The sequence below is a fragment of the Vigna angularis genome, chromosome 8 (genome assembly GCF_016808095.1).
Source record: "Vigna angularis cultivar LongXiaoDou No.4 chromosome 8, ASM1680809v1, whole genome shotgun sequence".
In the NCBI taxonomy this organism is placed as follows: domain Eukaryota; kingdom Viridiplantae; phylum Streptophyta; class Magnoliopsida; order Fabales; family Fabaceae; genus Vigna; species Vigna angularis.
The window spans coordinates 34115158-34141453 of NC_068977.1; the positions used below are offsets into that span (position 1 = coordinate 34115158).

The window sequence follows — 26296 nt, forward strand, 5'->3', positions numbered from 1 at the left end:
GAGGGAAGTGAAGAGGAAGAGAAGGAAGAGGAAAAGGAAGAGAAGGAAGGGACGGGAAGGACGAGGAGAAGGAAAATATCATTTAAGTATTGTAAAATTTTTTAAGGGTGGTGGATACATCCTAAGTCTTTTTTGAGCATTGAATCTTCCATCTGGGCTAAACCTTGAATAAAAGGGAAGTTGAAAATGATGACATTGCAGTTGTTGTTGATGCTCAGTGGCCAGTTTCATAGTAGTCCTATGGTATTTCAAGGTAGTGATAATCTCCTTCCTTGTTTTTGTCATATTCATTAGCCTTTCTCAATAAGATATGTTAGTAAGCCTTCTTCTAATTTGTTTCCTCAGTTGTTGTTGTTATCCATGTTGTCCAAAAGTCATATCGAGTTTAAACGAGTTAAGTTGACTTATTTTGTCATCTTAAAATCTATAATATACTTATTTATTTTAAAATATATGTACTTTGAGTATAAAACTAGACATTAAGATGATTCAAGAACAAATAAAACAATAGATCTAATACATAAAATTTCTAATATTATCTTAAAAACTGAACTTTATCTTAAATTTAAAAAGTTGGTTGATAAAATAAAATTTTACTCGCTTATACATTATAAATTCATTTTTATCAATTCATTTTTATCTATAGTAAATATAAATTTAAGATTTTTTCATTAATATATGACTTCCATTGTTATTTATTTTGAAGGTTAAAGGTTAAGATAATATTAATTTTTGTAAGAAGTGTAGAAGGTGGTATTTGAATTTATAGGTAGCACTGGTTTGACAAATGAATAGAAAAGGATAAGAAAAATGGTTAATAATAAATGGCGACGGTGAAAGGAACGAAGAAGGGTTGGATGGTGGTGGAATGTGTTGTGCAAAGCCAAGACAGGCTTAGGCTTGCACAGGCATGGGGCTGTCAAGTGCCAACTAATCCTCTCCACACACTTTCCTCGTGCCTCCCTTCTGCCTTTCTTATCCTATGCCAACTCTTTCTATTTTAATTATTTCCAAATTTATTTCTTCAATTTTATTATATTATATTATTAAAAACAAAGAATATTCCAACTCTTTAACTCATATGACTGATGATGCATGCTGTGGAACCACGTACACACCATTTCATTTCATAAAATTTTGTTTTCTTTTGCTATTTTCTAGCCTCATGTTTTCACTGCATAAATAGTATATGAAATATATTTTTAAGAGATAAAAAAATAAAAATATCTCATTCTAATATAAGAAAAAAATACCGGGAGTATTTAAATTTAAAAAATTTTGAATAAAAAAACATAGATGACATCAAACTTAAAAGAAATAATAAAATATTGTAACAGGGACGTAGAATGAAGAAAATTCAATGGAAGAAATCCAAAATACTCTCGTCGTGACTCGTAACCCTCGTCTGACATCAGCAGCCTACGTGGCAAATTCTGGACACGTGGCATGACAGAGGTATATAAACATCGTGATATACCTCAGTCAGTCAGAATACACCACCTCGCAGGTTTCTTAATCTTATCGCACTAACCAAACGACCCCTTCTTCCTCGCTGAGAAGTTAGAATAGAAGGTAACAGCAACGACACAAAAGAAAAAAACGTTACTGTTAACTCCTGCAATCAAAATAACCCACCCTCGTTTCTCTCTCTCCCTCACGCGCGCGCTCACGCGCACACTCCATTTCTAACTAACCAATCTCCCGAAGCCGACAAGCCCCGCAAACCTAGGGAGAGGGAACTTTCCCGGAAAATTGAGCCGCGAGAAAATTTCCCGACGGAGGAGAAAAAATTGGAAGCGTATGGCGACGCCGCTGACGGGGCTTCAGCACATGGACGGCGGCGGCGGAGTGGCGGTGCTGTCGAATCCGTTGAGTAAGGTGGATTCCTCCGCCAATGGCGGCGGCGGTTTCGGCCTGTCGCTGTCGGAATCGCCAATTCTGATATTCTCGTTCTTCCACAAGGCGATTCGGAACGAGCTGGACGCGCTGCACCGGTTAGCGATGGCGTTCGCCACCGGAAATTGCTCAGACATCCAGCCCCTCTTCCAACGCTATCATTTCCTCAGATCGATGTACAGACACCACTCCAATGCTGAAGATGAGGTGCAAGTTTCGGAACCGTTATTTTTCCTTATTTTTTGGTTCTTAATTTGATTGTTCTTCGGTCCTTGCTCGATTGAATAATCGAGTTTGTTTCCGTGAGGAATGAAGGGTGCTGAAAATGATGGTTGATGTTTGATAGCTTTAATTTCAGTTTCAGTGCCAAGGTATTTTAAAATCGAACCATCATGTGTTGTTCTAGTGTATAATTATTATATATAGTCTTTTTGTTATTCTCGTTACTTTTTTTTCCGCATTTTGATTTTAATAACATGAATTCGACGTGTATTGTATGTAGATTGTGGAATCCGAATGTGATTCCTAATGTCTTTGCTTTTTTTTTATCCTCTACGAAGAACGTTAATTAATTACCATTACAAATAGTGTTAAACCATCCATGTCGCTACGGTTGCTGAGCTATGTATAATGATTATGCTGTTAACGGCTGTGGGGGTTGAACTATGCGGCTGCCACTAAATAGCTGTTATTAGATTTAAGAGAATGTATTCCAATTCATGACTGAATTGTGCTTTTATATAACGGTTAATAATTGTTGCTTCCTAGTAGTGATCAGCTAGCTTCACATACATTAATTCCATTCTAGTGTGTAGCAAGTGAAATGACTGGGCTAGGTGACTAAAAAGTTTGGCCACATCTGTCACACGGATTTACTATATATATATGTTTTTTTTTAACTATTTGGACGAAGATGCTGTGACTGTGTTTGATTTATCTTTTTGAGAACATCCTATAGACTTCTTGATAGCTGTCCAAGGCTGCCTTTTTGTGATTTTAAGGCTGTATGCTATATTTTTCTCACGAGGATCCTTTGCTCAAACCAATACCATTTTTCTACTAATATTGATTTATCTCGGCTGCTTATCTGCTGTGTTCAAGCATTCTGAGGAAAATCTGTTCTCGAGTGTAGGTGATTTTCCCAGCTCTAGATATACGGGTAAAGAATGTAGCACAGACATATTCCCTTGAACACCAGGGTGAAAGTGAAATTTTTGAACATCTGTTTGAGCTCTTAAACTCTTCCGTCCATAATGTTGAAAGTTTTCCAAAGGAATTAGCTTCCTGCACAGGAGCTCTGCAGACATCAGTTAGTCAACACATGGCTAAGGAAGAGGAGCAGGTATAAGTTTGATGTATAATTCTTTCCGTGATTTCACTTGAATTCTTATTAAGAGATAAATGCAATGTTTGAGATATCAGAAAGGTGAACTTTGTATTTTCCTCCATACAAACTAAAAAGCCTATTATTTACTATTTGCTTATTTCTAGGTAGGAGCCGAATCCTACTTGCTATAGATATAAACATTATATTTTTCCTATTTTATGCATATTTTTGCTTACTTGATGGGTTAGATGCTTTGGCTATTACTCTTAACCTGAACATTAGGTCTTCAACTGGTTAATAATAATTTAAAAACGGTAATCGTTGGTGTTGGAAATCCCACATCGACTAGAGACAAGGTCAATTTAGAGTATATATGTGGATGCAAACCTCACCTTACAAGCCGGTTTTGTGGGGAGTTAGGCTTAAAGTCCTTTTTTTAACATGATATCAGAGCTATACCTTGAGGGGGGGGAGGGGGGGTGTGTTAGAAGTCTCACATTGACTATAGATAAAGTTAATTTAGAGTATATATGTGAGTACAAAATGTTAGCAATAACAGATTTTGCTTCTGTAACTTCCATTGTGATTAGATTACATAGTTCAGTACTTTAAGAACTTCATATCTTCTGTCTAGAAAAAAAAGGGCCTGTCATTTGACAGAATTCAGACTGTTTCATTATTATGTTTTATTTGTTGACATGGAAATACCATTTGGGAGAAAAACATGCATGCAGATTGGTGAATGTTTATGATCAAGTTTTAAAAATTGTGCATGTTAGGAGGTTATAAACTAGAAGATTTAAACAAGCATGCTTACTTATGTTCATGTCTGACTGTGGATCTTACGGAAGCTTACAAACCAATATCATAAATGGTTTACAATCACACCCTTCATGTTAAATGACTAAAAATCTTGTTCCATTAGTGATGTGTATGATATTTTTGTTCGTTGGATGATATCAGGTATTTCCACTGCTTCTTGAGAAGTTCTCCCTTGAGGAACAGGCATCTTTAGTTTGGCAGTTTCTCTGTAGTATTCCTGTGAATATGATGACTAAATTTCTTCCGTGGCTCTCAACATCTATATCACCCGATGAATCTCAGGATTTGAGGAAGTGCTTAAGCAAGATAGTTCCAGAGGAAAAACTTCTTCAAAAGGTGTAGTTTTGTGTGCTGTTTTGCATCTTTGTTCTTTTCTTTCCAATGCTACTTTATGCATTGAACAAGCTTTTGTATATTTGATTTTCATGGTAATGTATCTGACTATATTCTTGCTTATTGAAGGTTGTTTTCACCTGGATGGAAGGGAGAAGTCGTGGTAACGCAGTTGAAAATTGTGTAGATCATTCTCAGGTGCGGTGTAGTAGTAATCCTGTTAGCCATCAGAATGGAAAAATAAAATGTGCATGTGAGTCCACAACAACTGGGAAAAGGAAATATTCTACATGTTTCACAGATGTTTCTGATACCATCACAACACATCCTATAGATGAAATATTGTTTTGGCATAATGCGATAAAAAAAGAGTTAAATGAGATAGCAGTACAGACCAGAAAGATACAACACTCTGGAGATTTTACTAACCTGTCAGCTTTCAATGAAAGGTTGCAATTCATCGCTGAAGTTTGCATATTTCACAGGTATCATTTTAATTTTTTTTACACTTTTGTCTCTCGGAAGCATCTTTTTAATATGATTTCTTTTTAGGGCTTATATCTTTTGTTTACAACTGAATTTAGTGTTTACTATTACCCTGTTCAATTTTACACTATCTTGGATCCCTATGCTTTGAATTTTTGAACTCACTTCTCACGGAGGAAAAGAAGAAAAAATAAGACAAAAATCAATTATTGCTCCTCAATTCTCCAACTTATATATTAAAAGCGCAACCTTTAGGGATGCTAATACATGAATTCATTTGTTGCTTCTCACTTCCTGCAACTTTGTCAGATGTGCAATTAATTAGTAATACCAAGAGGGAAAGCCTTAGTACAATGATAAACTTGCTACCTTGTGACATTGAGGTTCCAGGTTCAAATTTGGTGAACTACGTCTTCACTTGTGGAAGTTAGTCGGTGTATGTATACTCAGTATCTGGGCTGGCTGTATATAAGATCAGTAATACTAAATAAATAAGAAAAGGAAAACATCGATCTTAAAGGAGTAAAATAACAGTTGTCAATACACTTTCATGGAATGCAGTATAGTATTTTTCTATCAGAGGAACTTCTTGTGACCGTTTTATTTTAACATCAGATATCATGTTGATTGATAACAATTATCATAAAAGATTAATCTGTCCTAACTATCTTAAAAGCATTTTCTGTACTACATTCCTTATGTAGTGTTAGAAGTACATGACAACCACAATGAATGGGTGAGAAATAAGGTATCATAGATGTGGTTGAAGTGATTTATATTGTGATTGGTAAAACAATTATCATAAAAGATTAATGTGTGGTGCTATCTTAAAGCTATCCTCTGTACTACATTATTTATGTAGTGTTAGAAGTCTGTGACCACTATAATGAATGGGTAAGAAATACGGTGTCATGGAATATGGTTGTAGTATTACGAGAGGAGCTTATGATTTACTATGGTATATTGTGACAGAATGACTGTCAAACCAAAGGTCAGCTACATTTTTAAATGATATTCTCTATGCTTCATTATTTATGTAGCTGTAGAATGTACAGCAAGGAGTGCTGATTGATTCTTTATATGGATGCAGTATTGCTGAAGACAAGGTTATTTTTCCAGCAGTAGATGGAAAATTTTCTTTCCGTAAAGAGCATGCTGAAGAAGAAAGCCAATTTAATGACTTCCGTTCTTTAATTGAAAGTATTCAAAGTGAAGGAGCAACATCTAGTTCAGAAACTGAATTTTATTCAACATTGTGTTCACATGCTGATCATATACTGGAAACAATACAGAGGCATTTCCATAATGAAGAAGTTCAGGTGATTCTTCATTTGTCTTGAAATAATTTTTCTCAAGAGCTCCTGAGGTGAGATGTGTATGTGTTAGGAAATGCATTGTTAAATGTTGATATTACAATAGGATGATTAATAAATTGGTTTGGGGGGGGGGGGGGGGGGAGAGAATTTTTTTCCTATGTGCAGAAGTTACACCATAGCTTATCAAAGGTTGATAACTATGAGCATTTATGACACAGGAAGGGGAGTTCTGTACTTCTTAATCCAAAGTTGGCATATATAGCAAGAATTTCCCAAAATAATAGCCTTTTCAAGCTACTTGTTAATGTATTTTTTCAATGTACCTAATTCCTCATTTCTGTAGGTTCTTCCTCTTGCACGGAAGCACTTTAGCTTCAAAAGGCAACGTGAACTTCTCTATCAAAGCTTATGCATGATGCCATTAAAGTTGATTGAGCGTGTCCTTCCATGGTTGACTAGTTCATTAACTGAAGATGAAGCACAAATGTTTTTGAAAAACATGCAATTGGCAGGTTATCTGTCTATTTTTATTTTGCTTCTTGCTGAAAGAAAGTATATTTTTAAGAAATTTAGTTGTCTTCTATATTTGACTATATTTCAATTTTATTCCAGCTCCAACAATAGATTCTGCTTTAGTCACACTGTTCTGTGGTTGGGCTTGCAAGGCTCGTAAAGATGGTCTGTGTTTGTCTTCTAGTGTGTCAGGCTGCTGTCCAGCCCAGAGAATTACTGATATTGAAGAAAATATTGTTCAATCTTCCTGTCCTGCTTCTGCATTGTCTGGTAGAGATTGCTCATTATTAGCTGAATCAGATGGGACACAACAAAGATCAGTCGAGCAAAACCTACTGGAGGTGCATAATGAAGATGTCTCTGAAGTTTCAGAAAGTGGAAGTATTCAGAAACGATGTTGCAGTTCGCGGTCTTGTTGTGTGCCAGCATTAGGAGTCAGCAGGAACAATTTGGGGCTGGGTTCACTCACTACAACCAAGTCCTTACGCTCTTTGTCTTTCACTGCTTCTGCTCCGTCCATTAATTCTAGTCTTTTCATATGGGAAACTGACAACAGCTCATGTGATGTTGGCTCTACAGAAAGACCAATAGATACCATATTTAAATTTCATAAAGCCATACGCAAAGATTTGGAGTATTTGGACATTGAATCTGGAAAGCTTTGTGATTGTGATGAAACAATCATTCGGCAATTTAGTGGAAGATTCCGGCTTTTGTGGGGTTTATATAGAGCTCATAGTAATGCAGAAGATGATATAGTATTTCCTGCACTTGAATCCAAAGAAGCACTTCATAACGTGAGCCATTCCTACACACTGGATCATAAGCAGGAGGAAAAATTATTTGAAGACATTTCCCGTGTTCTTTCTGAACTTTCCGTCCTTCATGAAGTCTTGCAGAGGACCCGTATGTCAGCAGATTTAAGTGAAAATAGTTTTGGAATTCCTGATGCCAAGGATATGGATAATGTGAAAAAGTACAATGAGCTTGCAACTAAGCTTCAAGGGATGTGCAAATCTATTAGAGTAACCCTAGATCAACATATTTTTAGAGAAGAGCTTGAGCTTTGGCCACTGTTTGGTAAACATTTCACTGTGGAAGAACAAGACAAGATAGTTGGCCGGATAATTGGAACTACAGGTGCTGAGGTTCTCCAATCAATGTTACCATGGGTAACTTCTGCACTTACAGAGGATGAACAGAGCAAAATGATGGACACATGGAAACAGGCAACCAAAAATACCATGTTCAATGAATGGCTAAATGAATGCTTGAAAGAAAGTCCTGTATCTACAACACAGGCAGAAGCTTCAGAGCGTAGCACTTCTCAAAGAGGTTTTTATTCTGAGTTTTGTTTATGTATAGTGGAAATTGCAGAATGAATATCTAAAGTATAACATGTTGTGGTTTTGTACTAGGTGGTGATTACCAAGAAAGCTTGAACCTGAATGACCAGATGTTCAAGCCAGGTTGGAAAGACATTTTCAGGATGAATCAGAATGAACTTGAGTCAGAAATACGGAAGGTCTATCGTGACTCAACTCTTGATCCAAGGAGAAAGGCGTATCTTGTGCAGAATCTAATGACTAGGTTTGTTCCAATTATTCGAAGTCCCTTGTTTTATATAGTTACAACATAATACATTTCATGTTCATTTCATAGCAATTTACATATTGTCTTCAAGTTTTTACTGATTAGCTATTTATTTACTGTAGTCGCTGGATAGCTGCCCAACAAAAGTTACCCAAGGCTCCATCTGGGGAATCGTCCAGTAAACAAATAGAAGGATGCTCACCATCTTTTCGGGACCCAGAGAAACATATATTTGGTTGTGAGCACTATAAGCGAAATTGCAAGCTTCGAGCTGCTTGTTGCGGCAAGTTATTTACTTGCAGATTTTGTCATGACAATGCAAGCGATCACTCAATGGATAGGTACATTTTTCACAGAACTTCTAGTCATTTAGTAATGGGATGTATTTCTTAATATCTATTTGATAATTGCAGAAAAGCAACAATGGAAATGATGTGCATGCAGTGCCTGACTATACAGCCTGTTGGGTCTGTATGTATATCTCCTTCATGTAATGGACTTACAATGGCAAAGTACTATTGCAACATTTGCAAATTCTTCGATGACGAAAGGTACTTTTTTGGTTCTTTAGAAATCGATAGATTTAGTAGGAAACTGTTGTTTCCTTTTTTTGTTGTTTGGTTACAGAAAGAGGCCTTAGTTATAGGCCTAAGAAAGGACAGTGGTTACATGATATCCAAAGCACACAGCTGTAATTATCATTCTAGCTGTCATGTGAACTATGAGCTCCTTGCCCGCGCTTTCATTCTTACTGTCTTTTATATACTTGCGTATTAATGGGCTAGTAGTTGGAACTTACTTTCTGAAGTTGGCACAATCCTAGTTAATAGTTAATCCTTCTCTTGATTGAACTTATACTATTTCACAACGTACTTTTTTATTATTTCGGTTTCTCGCTAACAATATTATTATTTAATTTTTTAAAATAAAATACTTATATTAAATTATAATTATATTGTTATAATCTCAAATTAATATAATAAATAAATTATAAATTTTAAAATCGGGTACAAATAATAGTATAACAACATTTGCCTATCTAAAAATAATTATGCTCCAGAACTTTATTGCCTTAACTTGCATCCATAACTGTCATAAGACCCATCGGTACCTTCAGTTTTTGATTGATTTACACTAGTTATAAATCCTTTGGAAAGAAATATGCCAAGGGAGACCTGAATGGGAAGTATCCCAATGATATGCCCTTATTTGTCTCAGTTATTGCAATGGATGTGTTTGGGATCTATGACGTGAGCCAAATACATTTAGTATCACAGTTAATTAAATTAGGACACAGAATAACAACTTTGTACTTATGGGCAATCTGCAGTTCCAATCCTCCTTTCTATAATAGCTACATCGTAAAAAGTTATGCATGTTACAAAGAAGATATACAAAACGTTGAGGACGTATTAAATGGTTGAAATAAATGCAAGGATCCATACTCTTAGCAAAATCTTCTCTTTTGGAAAAATATGGAGAATGTACCAACAGGTTTGAAAAATATGTATTCTTTAACATATACATTGGGAGATTGAGAAGTTGTTACATTCATTTTCTTTTCCGTTGATAATTCTCTATTTTATTGATATGTTAATGTTATATGATTATCTTAGCAATTTGGAGACATGTCATATACGATCCAATTAATTAATAATCTGTCAACTTTGGTAGTTTATTAATTTTAACTTTTGTTGTACCTTTTTTGGTTGTAAACCTTGCATCATTCTATTTCAGGAATGTTTATCACTGCCCATTTTGCAATATATGCCGTGTTGGACAAGGGCTTGGAATTGATTATTTTCATTGTATGAAGTGCAATTGTTGCCTGGGGATAAAATCTGCCTCTCATAAGTGCCTGGAGAAAGGTTTAGAAATGAACTGTCCAATTTGCTGTGACGACTTGTTCACATCAAGCGCAACAGTGAGAGCTTTACCGTGTGGGCATTACATGCATTCATCTTGCTTTCAGGTATGTTGTGTTCATTTGAGGGTTAAGTAATGGCAGACTTGAAAGGAAAAAAGAAAAGTGAGAGAAAATCTGCATTTGAATCATTTGTCTTGTCTCTTCTTCGAATGAAGTTGTCTGAAAGAAGGCTTTGGATTCAATCTTATACTTTGTTGTAAAATGTTAGGCATACACTTGTAGCCACTACACGTGTCCAATCTGCAGCAAATCATTGGGAGATATGGCGGTAAGAATATTCTTTTTCATATATTTACTATGAAGTCGAATACTGCAAACTTGGTTTTTAGACATATAGTTCTATACATTTATTGATCCTGAACAATTTCATTTCATGAATGTGTTGGCACACTTAGGAATTTAAGATGACTGAAGAGTGTAAACGTAAATACTATCCCTTTGTCTCTTGATTAAAAGATTTTTTTAAAAGAAATTAGAATTATAATGCAGATGTTAAATCTCAGTACCTAATAGTCTTTGCGGTATGATTAACTAAAGAGATAACTAGAAAGTTAGTTTTTGTCTTTTCTCAGTGTTTAAGGTGTGCGTGAGCTAGGGCTTTGGGAACCATTTCTTGTGGGTTCACTTCTACTCTCGGTTGGGTATTGAGATATGAATATTAAGTCAAAAGCCATGTGTATTGAACTTTCAAGTGTAAAATGAATTGCTTAAAATTTCATGGCATGCAATACTTAACTGTTTCCTACCTGCCCAGGTTTACTTCGGTATGCTTGATGCTTTATTGGCTGCTGAGGAGCTTCCTGAAGAGTACAGGGACCGCTATCAGGTATTACTTCCGTCTCTTCATAAATATATATTTGGTCCATTGTCATCATAATTTCCTTTCAAAAGCTTTTGTGTGGTTATTTGTCAACTTATTTTTGTACTCATTTTCATAATTCGGACGCAGGATATACTCTGCCATGACTGTGACCGAAAGGGCACTTCACGCTTCCACTGGCTATATCACAAATGTGGATCTTGTGGCTCATACAATACCCGGGTAATCAAGAGTGAGGCAACAAATTCTAGCTGCCATTAGCCTGCTTATCTTTTTGCTGTGGAAGTACAGAATATGTAAATATTTGTATAGCCTATCCAATTTTCCCCCAACCAGAAAACTGGTTACATTCCCTTTTATACCAATGCAAGTCACTTGCACGGATGCCTCTCATGAGTTACCTCATCTTCTCGTAAGCCGGAGATAGAAACACCAATGAATTCCATAGTTGTCATGTATAGATAAGCTTAAATCCATATTTTTTGCTCTGGATTAATTACCTTTTCCACTTTTCTGCTTCTTCTAGTTCTAGGTAAAGTTCATTTAAGTGCACGCTAGCTTTTCTTACACACCAATCCTGGGTGAAGGGAGACTAATCCAGTCATGTCAGATTCTGTCAGATTTTTTTATTTTATTTTATTGTGAGGATATATATACCAAATGATTTTGTGGAGCTTAATAAACAACAGCGTATCATGTTGAGCAGATCTGTGGTGACTGTCAATTTTGATAGTCAAGACGGATTGAAATCTCAGTATAGTCATCACGTGTTAGGAGTTATATTAATACTTTCAAACACTTGTAACGGGCATTTTTTTGAATAGCAGTTTACATTTCCTTTTCAAAAGCACCTAATGATAAAATATACTAAACTTCTTTAGTGTGAATAGAATATATAAACGGAACATATGTATTCTGATCGTACTAAACAGAGAACGTACGTAAACTGTTGAATTTAGATAAAAAATAGTTATCAGATGAAAACGGTTTCGTTTGGTTTGCTTGTGAGACTGCTTTATCTCGAGTTTGGTCAAACTCATCCGTCCTTTTTTTATAGCTTGATTAAGATTTGAATAATGGAATGGTAACTTTTCATCAGAAATAAAGTTGCATTTCGAGGCTGATTGCTTTGGGCCATGAAATGTATATCTTAACTTTTCATTTGACATAAGGAAAGATAAAGCTGACGAAACCTTGGCATCAACTCTGCATCATGCTTAAATTGGAAAGAACTTTCTTTTTTCTTTTCAATTTACTTCTGTTTGTTTTCTCTGTCTAAATGACCATGGAAAATAAAAGTCTCATTCTCCTAATTCTCCTAATTGAAAGCATGCATTTTTTTTAATAACAATCACATAGATAGCTAATTTCTAAAACAATGCCAATTCTTTCTTTTTTTAAAAAAATAGAGTAGTTTAGGCAAGCATTTCCAATTAATTTCTAGTTTTCTTTAGTTTGAAAATCTTGTTGTTTAATCATATCAGAAGTATTTAGTGAAAAAAAAATCTTTTTAATAGCTTGTAGTATTTTTTGAACCATTAATATTTTAATTTATAACTTTTCATATTTTATATTTTTTGCTTCTGAAATGTTTATTACTTTACGTTTTTTTTTGCCCTAGATAGACTTATTATCACATTAATCAACATAAATAAAGTGTATGTTATTTTTATTTTTATTTTATTTTAAGCTTAAATAGAAATATTTTTATCTATATCATTAATTGTAGAGCGCATGTTGTAACATCCCAAAAATATAGTTGTAAACTATATTTAAGAGTTCTTACATTTACAATAAAATAGAACAGTTACAGGAAATAAAATTAACTTACAGTTATCCTAAAATAACCATAAATTTTAAACTTTACAGAAACATATACTGAATACAAACCAAGAATGGTCATATCCTAAGGGGTTGAAGACTCCTCGCTCAGCACATGCTCTAGAGAATTCGCACTCTGCTCACACCCACAAGGTGATCATTGCAAGGACGTAGACGACCGAACAGACAACATGACAAAACAAGAAAATAAGGATAAGCTAGTGTAATTTAATTAACTATGTTAACATACAATTCAAACAAACATATAATACAATCATACATATACAGAAATCATACAAGCATGTTATAACCGACCACTTTCACTCTGACTGTCCGGACTGTATGAATATGTAGCTACGGCCGTTCTTGCACTCGTAGAAAGGTAAACTGGAAACCTCACGAATACCATAGCTGGAAACCCAAGCCGCCACACGAGGTTAGCCCTTCATCCCTCACTGTAGCTGGAAACCGCAAGCTACAACATGAGTTTAGTCCGTTAGCTGGAACCCCAAGCTATACGTGACCAGGCCTCCTACTATTCTCACCACATGCGTCGCCATTCTCTACTTGAGACTCGGTGACCATTAGAATGTCAAGATGAACGCCAGCTTAGCCTATCCATATTCATACTTTACTAATTCAATAATCATTCACCGAGACATTCCTCCTTGGAACTCTCTTCCATACCAACTTGAAATATAATACAAACATACTTCCTCGTCCATAATATATTTAAGTAAAATTAAACCGAACAGTAAAACAATCACCACCATTGATTACAACCGAACGAAAAAGCGTAGCATAACCTCTGAACAAGACCGAAAGGGAGACTACTCCCTATACGTGAACATGACCGAACGGTCATGTAAAGAGTCAAACTCAAGCATGAGCCAAACGTCTTTGAAGCTGAACGCCAAAACAACCGAATTCTAAAGCTAAAATCGAACACTTGAATCTTAGACCGAACACTTATGATTTAGTACGAACAATATTTGCTTAGGCCGAACACTATTGACTTAGGTCGAACACTATTGGCTTAGGCCAACACTATTGACTTAGGCCGAACACTATTGGCTTAGGCCTAACACTATCTATAACATAACTGCTAGTATAAGACCGATCACTACCAAGAACGAGCGCTAGTACGAGACCGAGCACTACCAAGAACGAGCGCTAGTACGAGACCGAGCACTACCCAGAACAAGCGCTAGTACGAGACCGAGCACTACCAAGAACAAGCGCTAGTACGAGACCGAGCGCTATCACTAGCATAACGGCTAGTACACGACCGAGCGCTAACACTAGCATAACTGCTAGTACAAGACCGAACGCTAACACTAGCATAACTGCTAGTACAAGATCGAGCGCTATCACTAGCATAATGGCTAGTATACGACCGATCACTAACACTAGCATAATTGTTAGTACAAGAACGAGCGTTATCACTAACATAACGACTAGTATACAACGAGCGCTATCACTAGCATAACGGCTAGTACATAACCGAGCACTCTGAACTTATACAGAATGTATAAGTAAGACCGATCATTGAAGTTACTGAACACAAATTACAAACTAAATACAATTATAATATCGAGGGCTTAACTGATTTGAATATTTTTATCTAGGCTGACTTATGAGTGAAAATAGAAAACTATACTTAGACCGAGCACTATATTCAATTATACACAATATAAGACCGATCGATCATTAATTGAAAAACTCTACAGAAGTAGAATTCAGTTAATACCGAACACTCTGAAAAGGCCGAACTGTTACAAATGACTCTCGACGACATGTAATAATTCTGTAGAATTATGATCAAACCTTATTCTTACCTATTCACACCATTTAACAACATCAACACATCCAGATAGTATGCAGAAAACTTCAACATTTCCAATATCAACCAAACATCTCAACATACCACCATCTAAAACATGCAACCGTACTAACATGCAGCAATCCATACACAGAAGAATCATAATTAAATCACAAGCTTCACTTACCTCTTGATCGGACAACAAGCTCAATCAACTACAGAATTACGCTCACCACACACCAAAATCCTAGAACACCTAAAGCTCACCGATTGAGAAGGAAAGATTACCCCTAAAGACCAAGAACATGATTAGAAACGAGAATAAGAAAATGATGAGCACATGCAACCAGAAACTTGGCTTGCATGTACCAAGAAACAGAATTTCTAGGAAAAGAGTGAACTTACTGACTCTAAACTTGATTTTGATCGGTGGAAAAGAAGAATCTTGACTCCCAAATTACTCAGACTGTGGCTAGTTGAAGAAAAGATAAAATGAGATGAAGAATTTCTAGAGAGAAGGAGGAGAAAAGAAAAGAAGTTTCAGAAAGAAAGAGTAATATCAAAAATGGGATAAACATTTACATTTTTCATTTATATAATAATATTATTTTATTATAAAACATTAAGTCTCATTATATTCTCACACACGTGTACACTTCAAACTTTGATAATTTATCAGTTATTACATTGGAAATTAAAGTCGTTAATCTTTATGAGAAGTTGCAGTAGTCCAAAAGTTAAAACTGAAATTATCCTAAAATATGTAAAATAAAATTAAAACTAATATAAAAAATATTATATATGCGTATTCAGTCCCAACCAAGACCATAAAAAAAGATTGGAGATAAAATAAATGGCAAGTTGGATTAAATAGAAACATGAAATAAAATATTAGTTTAGGCAGCGATAATCTTAATCTTGTCTGAGCCTCTCTTCTCTCCTTGTGTCTGTGTTGTGTCTGTCTCTGTCATTCGTTCACCCTTTCATATTCATAATCATAATAATGCATACATAACATAACACAACAAACAAACCAACTCATTCTCCATCTTCAATTCTCAATTCTCAAATCATTCAAACCTTCATTCTCTCTGCAAATTCAATTCAAATACAACCCCACCATTCTTTCCTTCCTCAAGCCTCCCAAAAAACAGCTTGAAACACACCACACACAAAAAAGAACCCCATTAAACTTCACAGACACAAAGGTACACACGAAGAAGAAAAACTCGACGAGGAATAAAAAAGTTCAGTTTTTTCTTTAGTGTGATCATCGTTTCGTCGATGGCCACGGGACCCGAAAGATCGAAGCCACTGCACAACTTCTCGTTGCCCTGTTTGAAATGGGGCACCCAACGGTTACTTCGCTGCGTCAACGGCGACCTCGATCGCCGATCCTCGAGATTCGACGCGCCCCAGAACGGCGTCGTTCGAGACCCCAACAAGCGCAAAATGAACGACGGCGATGCCGTTTTCTTGGGAGGACTCGGAGAAGAAGCTAGTGGCGTGGCCAACCATGCCATGATGCCTTGGAATTTGAGAACGAGAAGAGCTGCGTGCAAGGCACCGCAGAACGAAGAGGAGCGCAGGTTTTTGGACATGGGGTGTTCTTTGCCGCAGGTGAAGGAAAAGAAGAAGATGCTGGTGACGGGGAATAAGAGAGTTAAGTTTTCTGTTTCCCTCTCTAAGGAGGAGGTGGAGCAGGATTTCTGGGCCTTGGTTGGAACTAGGCCCCCCAGAAGGCCCAAGAAGAGGCCCAGGATTGTGCAGAGGCAATTGAATGTGAGTTGATTCAAGTAAACTAACTAGCAACAATTTGGAGGTTGGATTGTGTGGTCTATGAAATGATATCTTGTTTTCAGGTTCTCATGGTTTTCTGGTTTTTCTTAGCTTAATAGGCATGCAATTCATTTCATTTTAAGAAATTTCATGCTGTTGTTGAACCAATTAGAAATCGTTCATGGCTTTTAAGGTAATAATTTTAAAGAGAACAAATTTACCATACTGGGTAATCTGTTTAAACGGATAATAGTCTAAAAAACCTGACTTTTAAGGTATGTAGCTATGTATTATGAATGTCAGTGAAAGAAGTTGAACAGAAGAACTTTGGGTATGGGATGCCTTATATACAATGCTGAATACATATCAGAAACTGCAAGTAAAGAGTGAGAATGAATGTTAGATGCAAACGAGAAGGTATGAGCGCCTTATATACAAGCTGAATGTGCAGGAAAAACTGTTCACAACCGTTGGCAGTTACTGTAAATCACGGCCCCACGCGGCAAGATAGTTAGCATGCACAAACGATGTGTGACAATGTCCAAGTTAGAATGGGGTCCTCTGCAGGACACATGTTTGATGTCATTAATCTGAGACCAGGGCTGGTCGGAAACACTTACTACATTCATGTCAATTTGTGATTAAATGATAATGGAGAAAACCTGAGTTTTAAGGAAGTCACAAGATATAATATAATAGTCAGCAAACTTACTATAATGTTTGATTGGATGAGAGTGTATTTTAGTTGAGTTTTTTCTATTTTGTTACAGTGTTGTGATGTTTTTTCTGGTTCAATTTATTGCAGACACTTTTTCCTGGTTTTTGGCTGGCTGAGGTCAGTGCAGAGTCATACAAAGTGGCTGATGTTCCTGAATGAGGTAAAATTTGGTGATAGTTCAATTTGGTTTTCAACTGGAATTCATATGCTGTTAATGGTTGTGCTGTGCAGGAACTTAAATGAATGGCTAAACATGGTTCTGATTCTGAATGGATGACCCGAATATTTTAGCTCACTGACTTCCCATGTGTTGTGACATAAATAATGGTAAATTCCAAATCATCTATGTAAATGAAATGTTTAACTCAATAATCATGAAAATTTGGAATTTTGCAATCAGTTGTACTTGTCTGAATGTTGTAGCTTGCAGATTGTACGGATCAACTTTGTTTTCACTTATTTGAACATAATCTATTCACCATTTTATTGTTAGAATTATGTTATCCTGGACAAAACAGTTTTTAACATCTCAGTTGTTTACATCATCCATCATTACTCATTGCAATAGTGAAAAGTCCTTTTGGTTTATTGTAGTAAATAGTTCATTTTTGCTCAAATGCTGGAGCTGTTAAAGTTTTTGTTCATCCATCACAGAGCAAGTTCAGTATTCACTTTAGCAGAATTTCCAATGGTGTAGGTGGTAAAATCTATTGAGCCTAATCTTTCTGTAAATATTAATGCAATGGCATGGTTTTGTTGAAAGAAATATTCCAACTGAAAGATTTATGAGTTATCCATTTCTGTTACTAAATTTCCCATTCTTTTCACTTAACCTTGCGCACAAGTTTGTGACCATTTAAGCCATATGCAACTCCAGAACACATAAATGAACTCACTGAAAAATAGTTGTAACTTAAACAACATTTTTCACTGGTGTTATCAACCAATTCAAGTACTTGCTAAATCAGAGTTCTTCTGTGACATTCTTGATTATTTCATTTAATAGATTTCATGTTTAATAACTGCAAGCATTGGATGGTCTAGTTGGTATTGAACTTGCCAAATTGAATAGTTGAGAAATTATGAAGTTTGTGACCATCCGAATAAGGCAGCATCTGAATTCTGACAGATCTTATAATTAATTAACACTAATGATTATTGAACATCTTTGTCTGTAACAATTCAGTGATTATATATTCAAACTTGAATTTTTTATCCGCATTTAATTTATCTTAAATATGGTTAATCGTTTTAAAAATTGATAAAACATAAATTCCATTATTATACTTATACTAATACTAATATTAATGAAGAAAACCCAAAAAAGAGCATTGATTAAAAACAAACCATGCAACTTAGTTGAAGAAAATATTTAAGGGTATTGTAATTCCTAATTATAAAGAATTACAACTAGAATATATTTAATAGAAATATAATTTCCAAATATAATAAATATATCATGTTGATGAAGCTGGTTATCTGTGGATAATAACTTGTAGTGTTACACTTAACACCAGACCAGTGTGATAATCACATATTCCAGGTTATGTTATCTCTAATTCAAAAACATGACAAAATAATAGATTAATTAACTTTTGTGGGGAAGTGCCAATATACTATGATCAAGCAATTAAATAACTTTTCACTGAATAATGTAGCCTTTTTTAATATTATATCATACGAACTAAATTTAGATAAACTAAAAAACATATTTTTATCACACAGTCACTAATTATTTATGTTGGAAATGTTCTGTGATAAAATAAATTAACTAATGAACTCGCTTTATTGAAAAAAAAAAAAAAAACTTCCAGTTCAATTATTAAATCACTAAATTTAACATCTAGTCTTTTTAGAAAAATAAAAGTTTGATTAGAGTGTGTGTATTTGGAACCATAGAGTTTAGGAGGCGTATAAATTACCAATTTAAAATTAAGATGAATTTTAAAAAGTTTAGGAGGATAGAGATAACCAATTTCAAATTTGAAGTAATCCTAGAATCATCTTGTGAATGTTTTTCTATCTAACTTTGACTCTTAAGTGAATTTCCTAATATATATATATATATATATATATATATATATATATATATATATATATGAGCAATCCTTCTTGATATTTGAACCTAACGTCAACATCTACCCATTTGAATTAGTATAAGAATTAAAAGTTTATTGGTATACGTAATTATATAAAATATGTGAAAACTCCTTAGGACAATAGCAGTTTTGGTAATACAATATCATATCTTTATTTTATCTTAACAAAATATTAAAATTTGTAAAATTACAAAAAAATTTACAAAATCAACTAACTCAAATTAAATTAATATATTTTTGACATATATTTAATATCCACTATCCTAATAATTCACTTTGTTTGTTATTACCTAATATAATCATGAACCCCAATCCGTTGACTTCAATTTCCTTTACAAATGCACCCACCAAAAAAATTCATTACAAAGGTCCAAATTGATGAATGTTAGTAATTATTCTGGGAATCCAAACCCCGCACATTATGGAAAAAGAAAAGTAAATGAATAGAAGTTTCTTGTAAAAGTAAATATATAATATTTCTAAACCACCAAGAATTATGAGGGTGCATTTCTGAAACTTGATCATTACTTAATTTGCTTTAAGCTTTTTCTAATGTGAGACAAAGTTCATCAGAGGTTCAACCACCAGAAAACTGATGAAACCTCTCCAAGTGGAATCAAAGAAAGAATTTTGGACAAGAATTCGATTGCCCAATACAAAAAACATGAAGGGTTCGGTACATTTGCATGTGAAATACATCAAATCTGAGAAAAAATTGTGTCTTGTTAGATAAACAAAAAGGATTAGGATGACTAGGTCAGCTGGGGGAAAAAGCCAATTCAGAAACCAAATTTCCCACAATGTTTCATCAATGATTTGTTTGCTTTCCCATGAAACTGTCACCACAGTTGTCATACATTTGCAGTTAGAGACAAAATGTTAGTTAAATGGACGAGGAAATATTACTCAAATCAAAACCAGTGCTTATCTGACTCTGTTGAGTTACCATGGAAGATACAATATCAATAAAACCTGAATTCAACCACATATGAAATTCACATCATTCTTTATTCAAAATCTTAATATCATGAGTTAAAAAATCTCAATGTTATACTGTGCTTTTAGACTCACTTAGAATTCTAACCGAATCAACACCCAAAAGAAAAAGTTCCATATTTAGAAGTAGTGAGGAATCACAGAAGAAAACAAAATAAGACAAACTCCCATTGTTATGTCTCCCAAGATGAACACCCTCTTATGGCCATGCCATCCACTAGATCCATCAAAATACAATGATATTGATATATTAAAAATCATTTTAATATATTTTAAAACATCAAAATTAGTGTTGATAATGTATTTTAAAGGTACAATACAACAGAGTAACAGAGAATCTAAATTCTATCCATGATATGTTACAATATATTATTTCAGTTTCTAATACTGATATTTAATCATTATCTGCATATGGCTTAATCAACTTCATTGATTATCATGCGATCCAGTAATTAGCCTTTTATTAATTCTCACTTTCTTTGTCTGATCATAACAAACGATGACTATGATAAAAAAATAAACCAAGATGATTTCATGACATGATTATGATGATGATGAAAAGACAAGAGAAATTCATTTCTTGCTCTTCTTAACCTTCCCAACGCGTAAAAATGAACCCAAACTGAAGAGATTTGCACTTCCCTTTGTAACACAAGGAGTTGGTACGTTCAACACAGGATTAATCCTAAGCCCGTTGGGATAATACCCTCCATAACCCTTACCTGAAGGAGATTTCTGCAAAGGATGCATATTTAAGGAAGAATATGAATATGATGATGATGATTTAGCTGCTGAAGAATGCTTGTTTGAACTCACTCTCTTTGGATTTGTCACTGAACCTGTTGAATTGCTTCTTGACAAAAGAGATATAGAGCATGTCAAGTTCTTCTTTGTATCACGATTCAGACTCTTACTTCTGTTGAATCCCCAGAAAGACTTCGAATGAGGCTTCTTCTCATAATCAGGAGTCACATCTAGGAGTTCTCTAATGGTTTCTTTCTTCACTTTGTCGACACTCGAGGCACACGGACGAGGAGGGAGTTTTGTTGTGTTTGTTGTGTTTGTCGTGTTTGTTGTGTGAGGATGTTCCAAATGATGAGTGAGCTTTCTTGCAGTGGTTTTGTGTTGCATCTGAATTGGAAGGATCACCCCATTAGAGAAAAGTTCATCTGCAGAAGATGATTCAAACGCGAGGCTGCTGCTGCAAGTGTTGAACTCAAAATCAGAATTTGAGTCATGCAACAATGTAACATCTTGTTTCATCGGAGAAACTTGTAGTTCGGAGAGATCATGAGAGAAAGAGAGACGAGGTGGAGTTGTTTCTGAGCACATGACAACACACAAAAAGATGTAAACAGAATTGGGAGCAAACAGAAAAACAATATGGCTTTAAGGACTGAAAATATGTGGTTGATTTTGATTCAGAAGTTGAGAACAGAAAGGAACAGAAAGAAAGAACACTTTTGATAGTCTTTCTGATATAGAGTGATACAAAAAGAAAGTGAGTCTGATGAACATTTATTGAAGTTTCATGGAGTTGAAAGATTGTGTGTAAGTTGGAAGATCAGAGAAGATTTTGTCTATTACTGTTGGAGAATAGAAACAAAGGAGAAAGACAAATGTGTGAGAAATTGGAATTGTAAAAGATGTTTCAGTCTATAAAATGAGTAAAGATGATGCTTGATTAGAGGAAAGTGACTCCAATCACAATGTAATTCTGCTGAATTGAAGGAATAATGTTTGGAGTCTTTGTCTATAAAACAGCCAACCTACAAGACTTGATCTGTAAGATATAGACTTTGAGATTTCTCATTCTAACCACTGATTAAGCCTTTTGTTCTTTTTCCCTTATTATATCATATTATATATGTAAGATAAAGGGAGCTTGTCTCATCTCTAATTTAAACAACTGTGCTATCAGAAACCAATCAGAAAGAAAGGTTCTGCCAAATACACATTCCAATCACGATTATGTTCATCTTTCATCACATTTTTGTTTCTTATCATAAGGATGATTTCTTTTAACAAAGTACACTTTTGTTCATGACCATGTTGTATAACAAAATGAAAAAGGATTAAATGATCAAATGATTTGGGCAGATTCAACTGCAACCTTTTTTGGTTGAATTGTACTGTTACGACTGTGCATATAGTGTTCGAGTCCAGAATCTGCTGATTTTTTGTCATCTCTTTTACTGAATATTAGAAATATAATATTGGTGTAGAGAGATTCCCAAATAGATATTTATCTAAATTAACTTTTTACGAATTTATTTTTAATATCACTTTAAAAACCGATAATATCATATTATTATTATAGAGATTTATATGAAAACCGATAATATGTTATTATTATAGAGATATATGTGTATGTTAAACTCTTTTGGTATGTCAATTTTTTTTTTAAATTAATATCCATCAATTTATTTCAAAGATATCGTAAATAAACACCAGAAAAACTCAAAATAAAATATAAATTGTTTATCACCTTATTCGATATTAAGGGTAAAATTATGAACAAGTGACAAAAGCTTAACATTAATTTAATTTTTTCTTTTATTATAAAAAGAGTCTCTTTATTGTTGAGAAGAAAAAAATTATTTATAAAAGATTATCCTATCTTCGTGTAAGTAAGATAATTAGAATCTTATAAATGTAGATTTGATCAATAATGAAAAGAATTAATTTTTTTATTAAACTGTGTTTTTTAATATGTTTATTCAGTCAAATAAAAGTAATTTAGTATAAATCAAATGTTTCGAGTATGAAATTTAGCCAAACTAATTTACATTTCCATGTGTTTCAAAGGGATAACTTTAAAAGGTGTATAAGAATTAACCATGCAAATAAACATTCTTTTCAAGAACTAAACCACAATTTTGTAATTTATTAAATATCCTATTTAAAAAAATTATAAAGTACTCAAAATAAATATATTCATAATTTGAAACTTATTTTTCTTGTTTTTATTTTATTTTCGTTTTTAATACATCATTTATTATATGTATCACTTATTTTTAAGTCGTGTTCTTTCTTTTCGGTCACTTATTTTTCTAAATTATTTTCATCTCATAATGTAATTTATTATTTTATTTCACATCACATTTATAGCGGCTGTCCTTTTCTTTCTCGTACTTTTTTTTTTATATATTTCAAAAACTTCATGGAAAAAGAGTGTATAGAAGAAAAATTAGTTGTAATAAGTACGTGAGAAAATGAGAAACTCGAAGTCCAACAACATAATCCTAATTTTTATCGTCTTGCCTCTTATCATCAATTTTAAGGCAGCAATTATGATCGTTAATTTTAAAAGTAAAGAAGAATCTGCTTGATTTGTTGAAACATGATCAAGTTAGAGTTTCAAGGAAATAAACTAATACAACTAATTAATGAACTTTCCTTAGTTCAAAATCTTTGAAATTTGGGTCTTTTCTATATCTTGTAAAAAAATGCAAATGAAAACAACGATAAGAAAAGTTGCTTAAACAAAAATGTTATATTTATTTGTTTTCATTGGAAAAGAGGGTACATCTCTTTAAGGTTGAGAGAAAGAATCATAATAAAGTTGAACTCCGATAACAAAAGTTGATTTTCGAGTTATAAATAGAATTTGAGGAAAATTTTATTTACAGAATATTATATATATATATATATATATATATATATATATATATACTAGTGCAGAATTGACCTTTAACGTTATCTCATAGACGTTCGTCCACTAAAACCCTAACGTAAATAATTGACCGGTGGCATAAATGTAAATAATTGAGTGTAGAGACGTCCGTCCTGGAGGGGGTCGGACGTCTATAATATAGTAGACGTCCGGCCCCTCTAACGGACGTTCAAAAGGCTGACGAGAGAGTTGAAGATTCAGCCTTTTGAACGTCCGTCCTGGAGGGGGCCGGACATCTATATATAGTAGACGTCCGGCCTCCTCCAGGACGGACGTTCAAAAGGCTGACGGGTGGAGTTGAAGAGTTGATTGCTTCAGCCTTTTGAGCGTCCGTCCTGGAGGGGGCCGGACGTTTATATATAGTAGACGTCCGGCCCCCTCCAGGACAGACGTTCAAAAGGCTGAAGCAGTCAACTCTTCAACTACCCTGTCAGCCTCTTGAACGTCCGTTCTGGAGGGGGCCGGACGTCTACCATATTATAGACGTCCGGCCCCCTCCACAACGGACGTTCAAAAGACGTTTAAAATAAGGACATACACACCAAAACGTGAACCCGCGAGGAGTTATGCGAACCCGTGAGAGTTCCCTCTGCGCCTTGCATTTCCAAGTTGGTTTTTATCTGTTTTGGACCATTTAATCTTACTTTTATTCCGATTAAATTGTTCAGTGATGAAATATCTTTCAATTTGGACCGATTAAAAATCGTTTTCGATGCATTTTGGTGCAGTTTGTTGCGTGTTCTTGGGCGGCGTTTTTTGGCCTACGTTTTAGGTCGTGCACTCCTCCATCTCCCTCCATTTTCATTTCGAATCTGCTCTTCAGACGTGTGGTAGTGCACAAACAAACGTCCAAACCCCATAATCCTAAATAACCCGTTCAGCCATATAGACGTTCGTTCCGACACAAACGGACGTTTATATAGACGTCCGTTGTGTCGGAACGGACGTCTGTATAGAAGTCTGTTTGTCCCATAACGGACGTCTATATAGACGTCCGACCTGGCACAACAGACGTCTGATTAACGTCACCCACAAAGACGTCGGGTTCATGTCGGACGTCAAAAGGCCAAAATAACAGACGTCTAAAGCCCTTTCTGCACTAGTAATATATATATAAGATATAAATAATATGTTAGATGTATTTAGTTATAAATATGTATATACAATATTATTGTTATTTATTAAAAATTTCAAGTGTTGAATATAAAATTTGCATAAATAAAAATGAAAATTTTAAATGTACATGAAAATATTTTTATTAAATATTATGTAAAATCTCTTATGTAAATTTAACTTAAATCTTATTATTACTATGTGTAGGATCGAGATCAACGGTCTAAACGCAATGTTTGATTCCAATTTTTTGTAAATGTCGTTCATTCATTTTGTTCATCTGCTGGGAGATTATATACAGACTCTCATGCAAAAGGTAGTAAATATTTGACAAGTCAAGTATTAATGATATATTAAATACAATCACTGACCTCCTTTAATTCTTACTTATATTTATAGATTTCGGAATAGACTTTTGACTAGTAATTGTCTAATTACATCTAATTAGTGGTGGTAATCATACTTTATCTTAAGTTACTCAAAATTAGAGCTAATATTTTTGTGGATTGACCGTTCGACTTTGTTTTCTAGTCGTACAATCACGAAAATAACTCACATGGAAGATAAATCGTTCGATCCATAATATGATTGAAAGAAATTTTTTCAATAAATCTTTCTCAAGAAAACTAATAACTGGTATTTGCAGAAATTTCACATGATGTAGTAACTTATTAGCATGCTAAGAGCTAATACCACCTAACTATAAAAACTATAATGCGATGTACAATCTTGCCATGTTATGAAAATGTGACATTGAAGTGTAGTTTGACAATTGACTCCACAATAAGTAATGTAAGTTTATGTGACATGTTGTCTATCCCTTTTACTTGGTGAATTGGTTTGATAAATGAATGAGAGACTTTTCTTATTTTTAGCCTAAATATTAAAAGGCCGGCAATGTTATATTTCCGAAAGATCCATACCTTCCTTCCATCAATGGCAAAATGTTGGTATACAAATAAAATGCTATCAACAAATCAAAGAATCAATTGGTTTGAAACTTTGCATGATAAATTTTTTTTTACAGATTTGTTCAAAATTATCTTTTGTATAAGTAGTTAAATACTTTAAGACAGTGAGTTTAAAAGAAATGGTAAACTTAATATTTTCAAATGATTTAAAAGTTAAGATTAAGTGTAGTTAAAAAAAAAATTTCTTCATAAAATGTCTGTGATATTATATAACGATTGATATTATATAGATATCTATGATCCTATAGTAGTTTCTGTCGCAACCGGA

The 26296-nt window shown here is 34.2% G+C and overlaps 3 protein-coding genes across 4 annotated transcripts; 2 read left to right on the top strand and 1 right to left on the bottom strand.

The window, feature by feature from the left end:
- Positions 1 to 1488: 1488 nt before the first annotated feature.
- Positions 1489 to 11831, top strand: LOC108345645 (zinc finger protein BRUTUS). The gene is made up of 14 exons (XM_052867204.1): positions 1489 to 2103; positions 3029 to 3238; positions 4187 to 4381; positions 4508 to 4863; positions 5955 to 6183; positions 6524 to 6692; positions 6793 to 8028; positions 8112 to 8283; positions 8409 to 8627; positions 8700 to 8837; positions 10024 to 10258; positions 10422 to 10481; positions 10968 to 11039; positions 11163 to 11831. The coding sequence occupies exons 1-14, from the start codon at positions 1801 to 1803 to the stop codon at positions 11292 to 11294; spliced, it is 3726 nt and encodes a 1241-aa protein (XP_052723164.1). The 5' UTR covers positions 1489 to 1800; the 3' UTR covers positions 11295 to 11831.
- Positions 11832 to 15585: 3754 nt separating this feature from the next.
- Positions 15586 to 18041, top strand: LOC108344901 (uncharacterized). Of its 2 annotated transcripts, XR_001833594.2 has the most exons (4): positions 15586 to 16458; positions 17261 to 17333; positions 17405 to 17500; positions 17768 to 18041. XR_001833594.2 is itself a non-coding variant. In XM_017583434.2 (3 exons), the coding sequence occupies exons 1-2, from the start codon at positions 15961 to 15963 to the stop codon at positions 17330 to 17332; spliced, it is 570 nt and encodes a 189-aa protein (XP_017438923.1). In that variant the 5' UTR covers positions 15586 to 15960; the 3' UTR covers position 17333; positions 17405 to 17761. The 2 variants fall into 2 exon arrangements, 1 of the variants encoding a protein (XP_017438923.1); XM_017583434.2 differs by lacking the exon at positions 17768 to 18041 and having other exon boundaries at positions 17405 to 17761.
- Positions 18042 to 20817: 2776 nt separating this feature from the next.
- On the bottom strand, positions 20818 to 21957 carry LOC108345410 (uncharacterized). The gene has a single exon (XM_017584011.2). The coding sequence runs from the start codon at positions 21598 to 21600 to the stop codon at positions 20842 to 20844; it is 759 nt and encodes a 252-aa protein (XP_017439500.1). The 5' UTR covers positions 21601 to 21957; the 3' UTR covers positions 20818 to 20841.
- Between the last annotated feature and the right edge of the window lie 4339 nt (positions 21958 to 26296).

Excerpts from the sequence above, each read along its gene's own strand:
- LOC108345410 (XM_017584011.2), bottom strand. The coding sequence starts at position 21,600 with ATGTGCTCAGAAACAACTCCACCTCGTCTCTCTTTCTCTCATGATCTC.
- LOC108345645 (XM_052867204.1), top strand. The coding sequence starts at position 1,801 with ATGGCGACGCCGCTGACGGGGCTTCAGCACATGGACGGCGGCGGCGGA. Across the intron at positions 4,382-4,507 it reads AGGAAAAACTTCTTCAAAAG|GTTGTTTTCACCTGGATGGA; the intron begins GTGTAGTTTTGT and ends TGCTTATTGAAG. Across the intron at positions 10,259-10,421 it reads TGCATTCATCTTGCTTTCAG|GCATACACTTGTAGCCACTA; the intron begins GTATGTTGTGTT and ends GTAAAATGTTAG.
- LOC108344901 (XM_017583434.2), top strand. The coding sequence starts at position 15,961 with ATGGCCACGGGACCCGAAAGATCGAAGCCACTGCACAACTTCTCGTTG. Across the intron at positions 16,459-17,260 it reads TTGTGCAGAGGCAATTGAAT|ACACTTTTTCCTGGTTTTTG; the intron begins GTGAGTTGATTC and ends AATTTATTGCAG.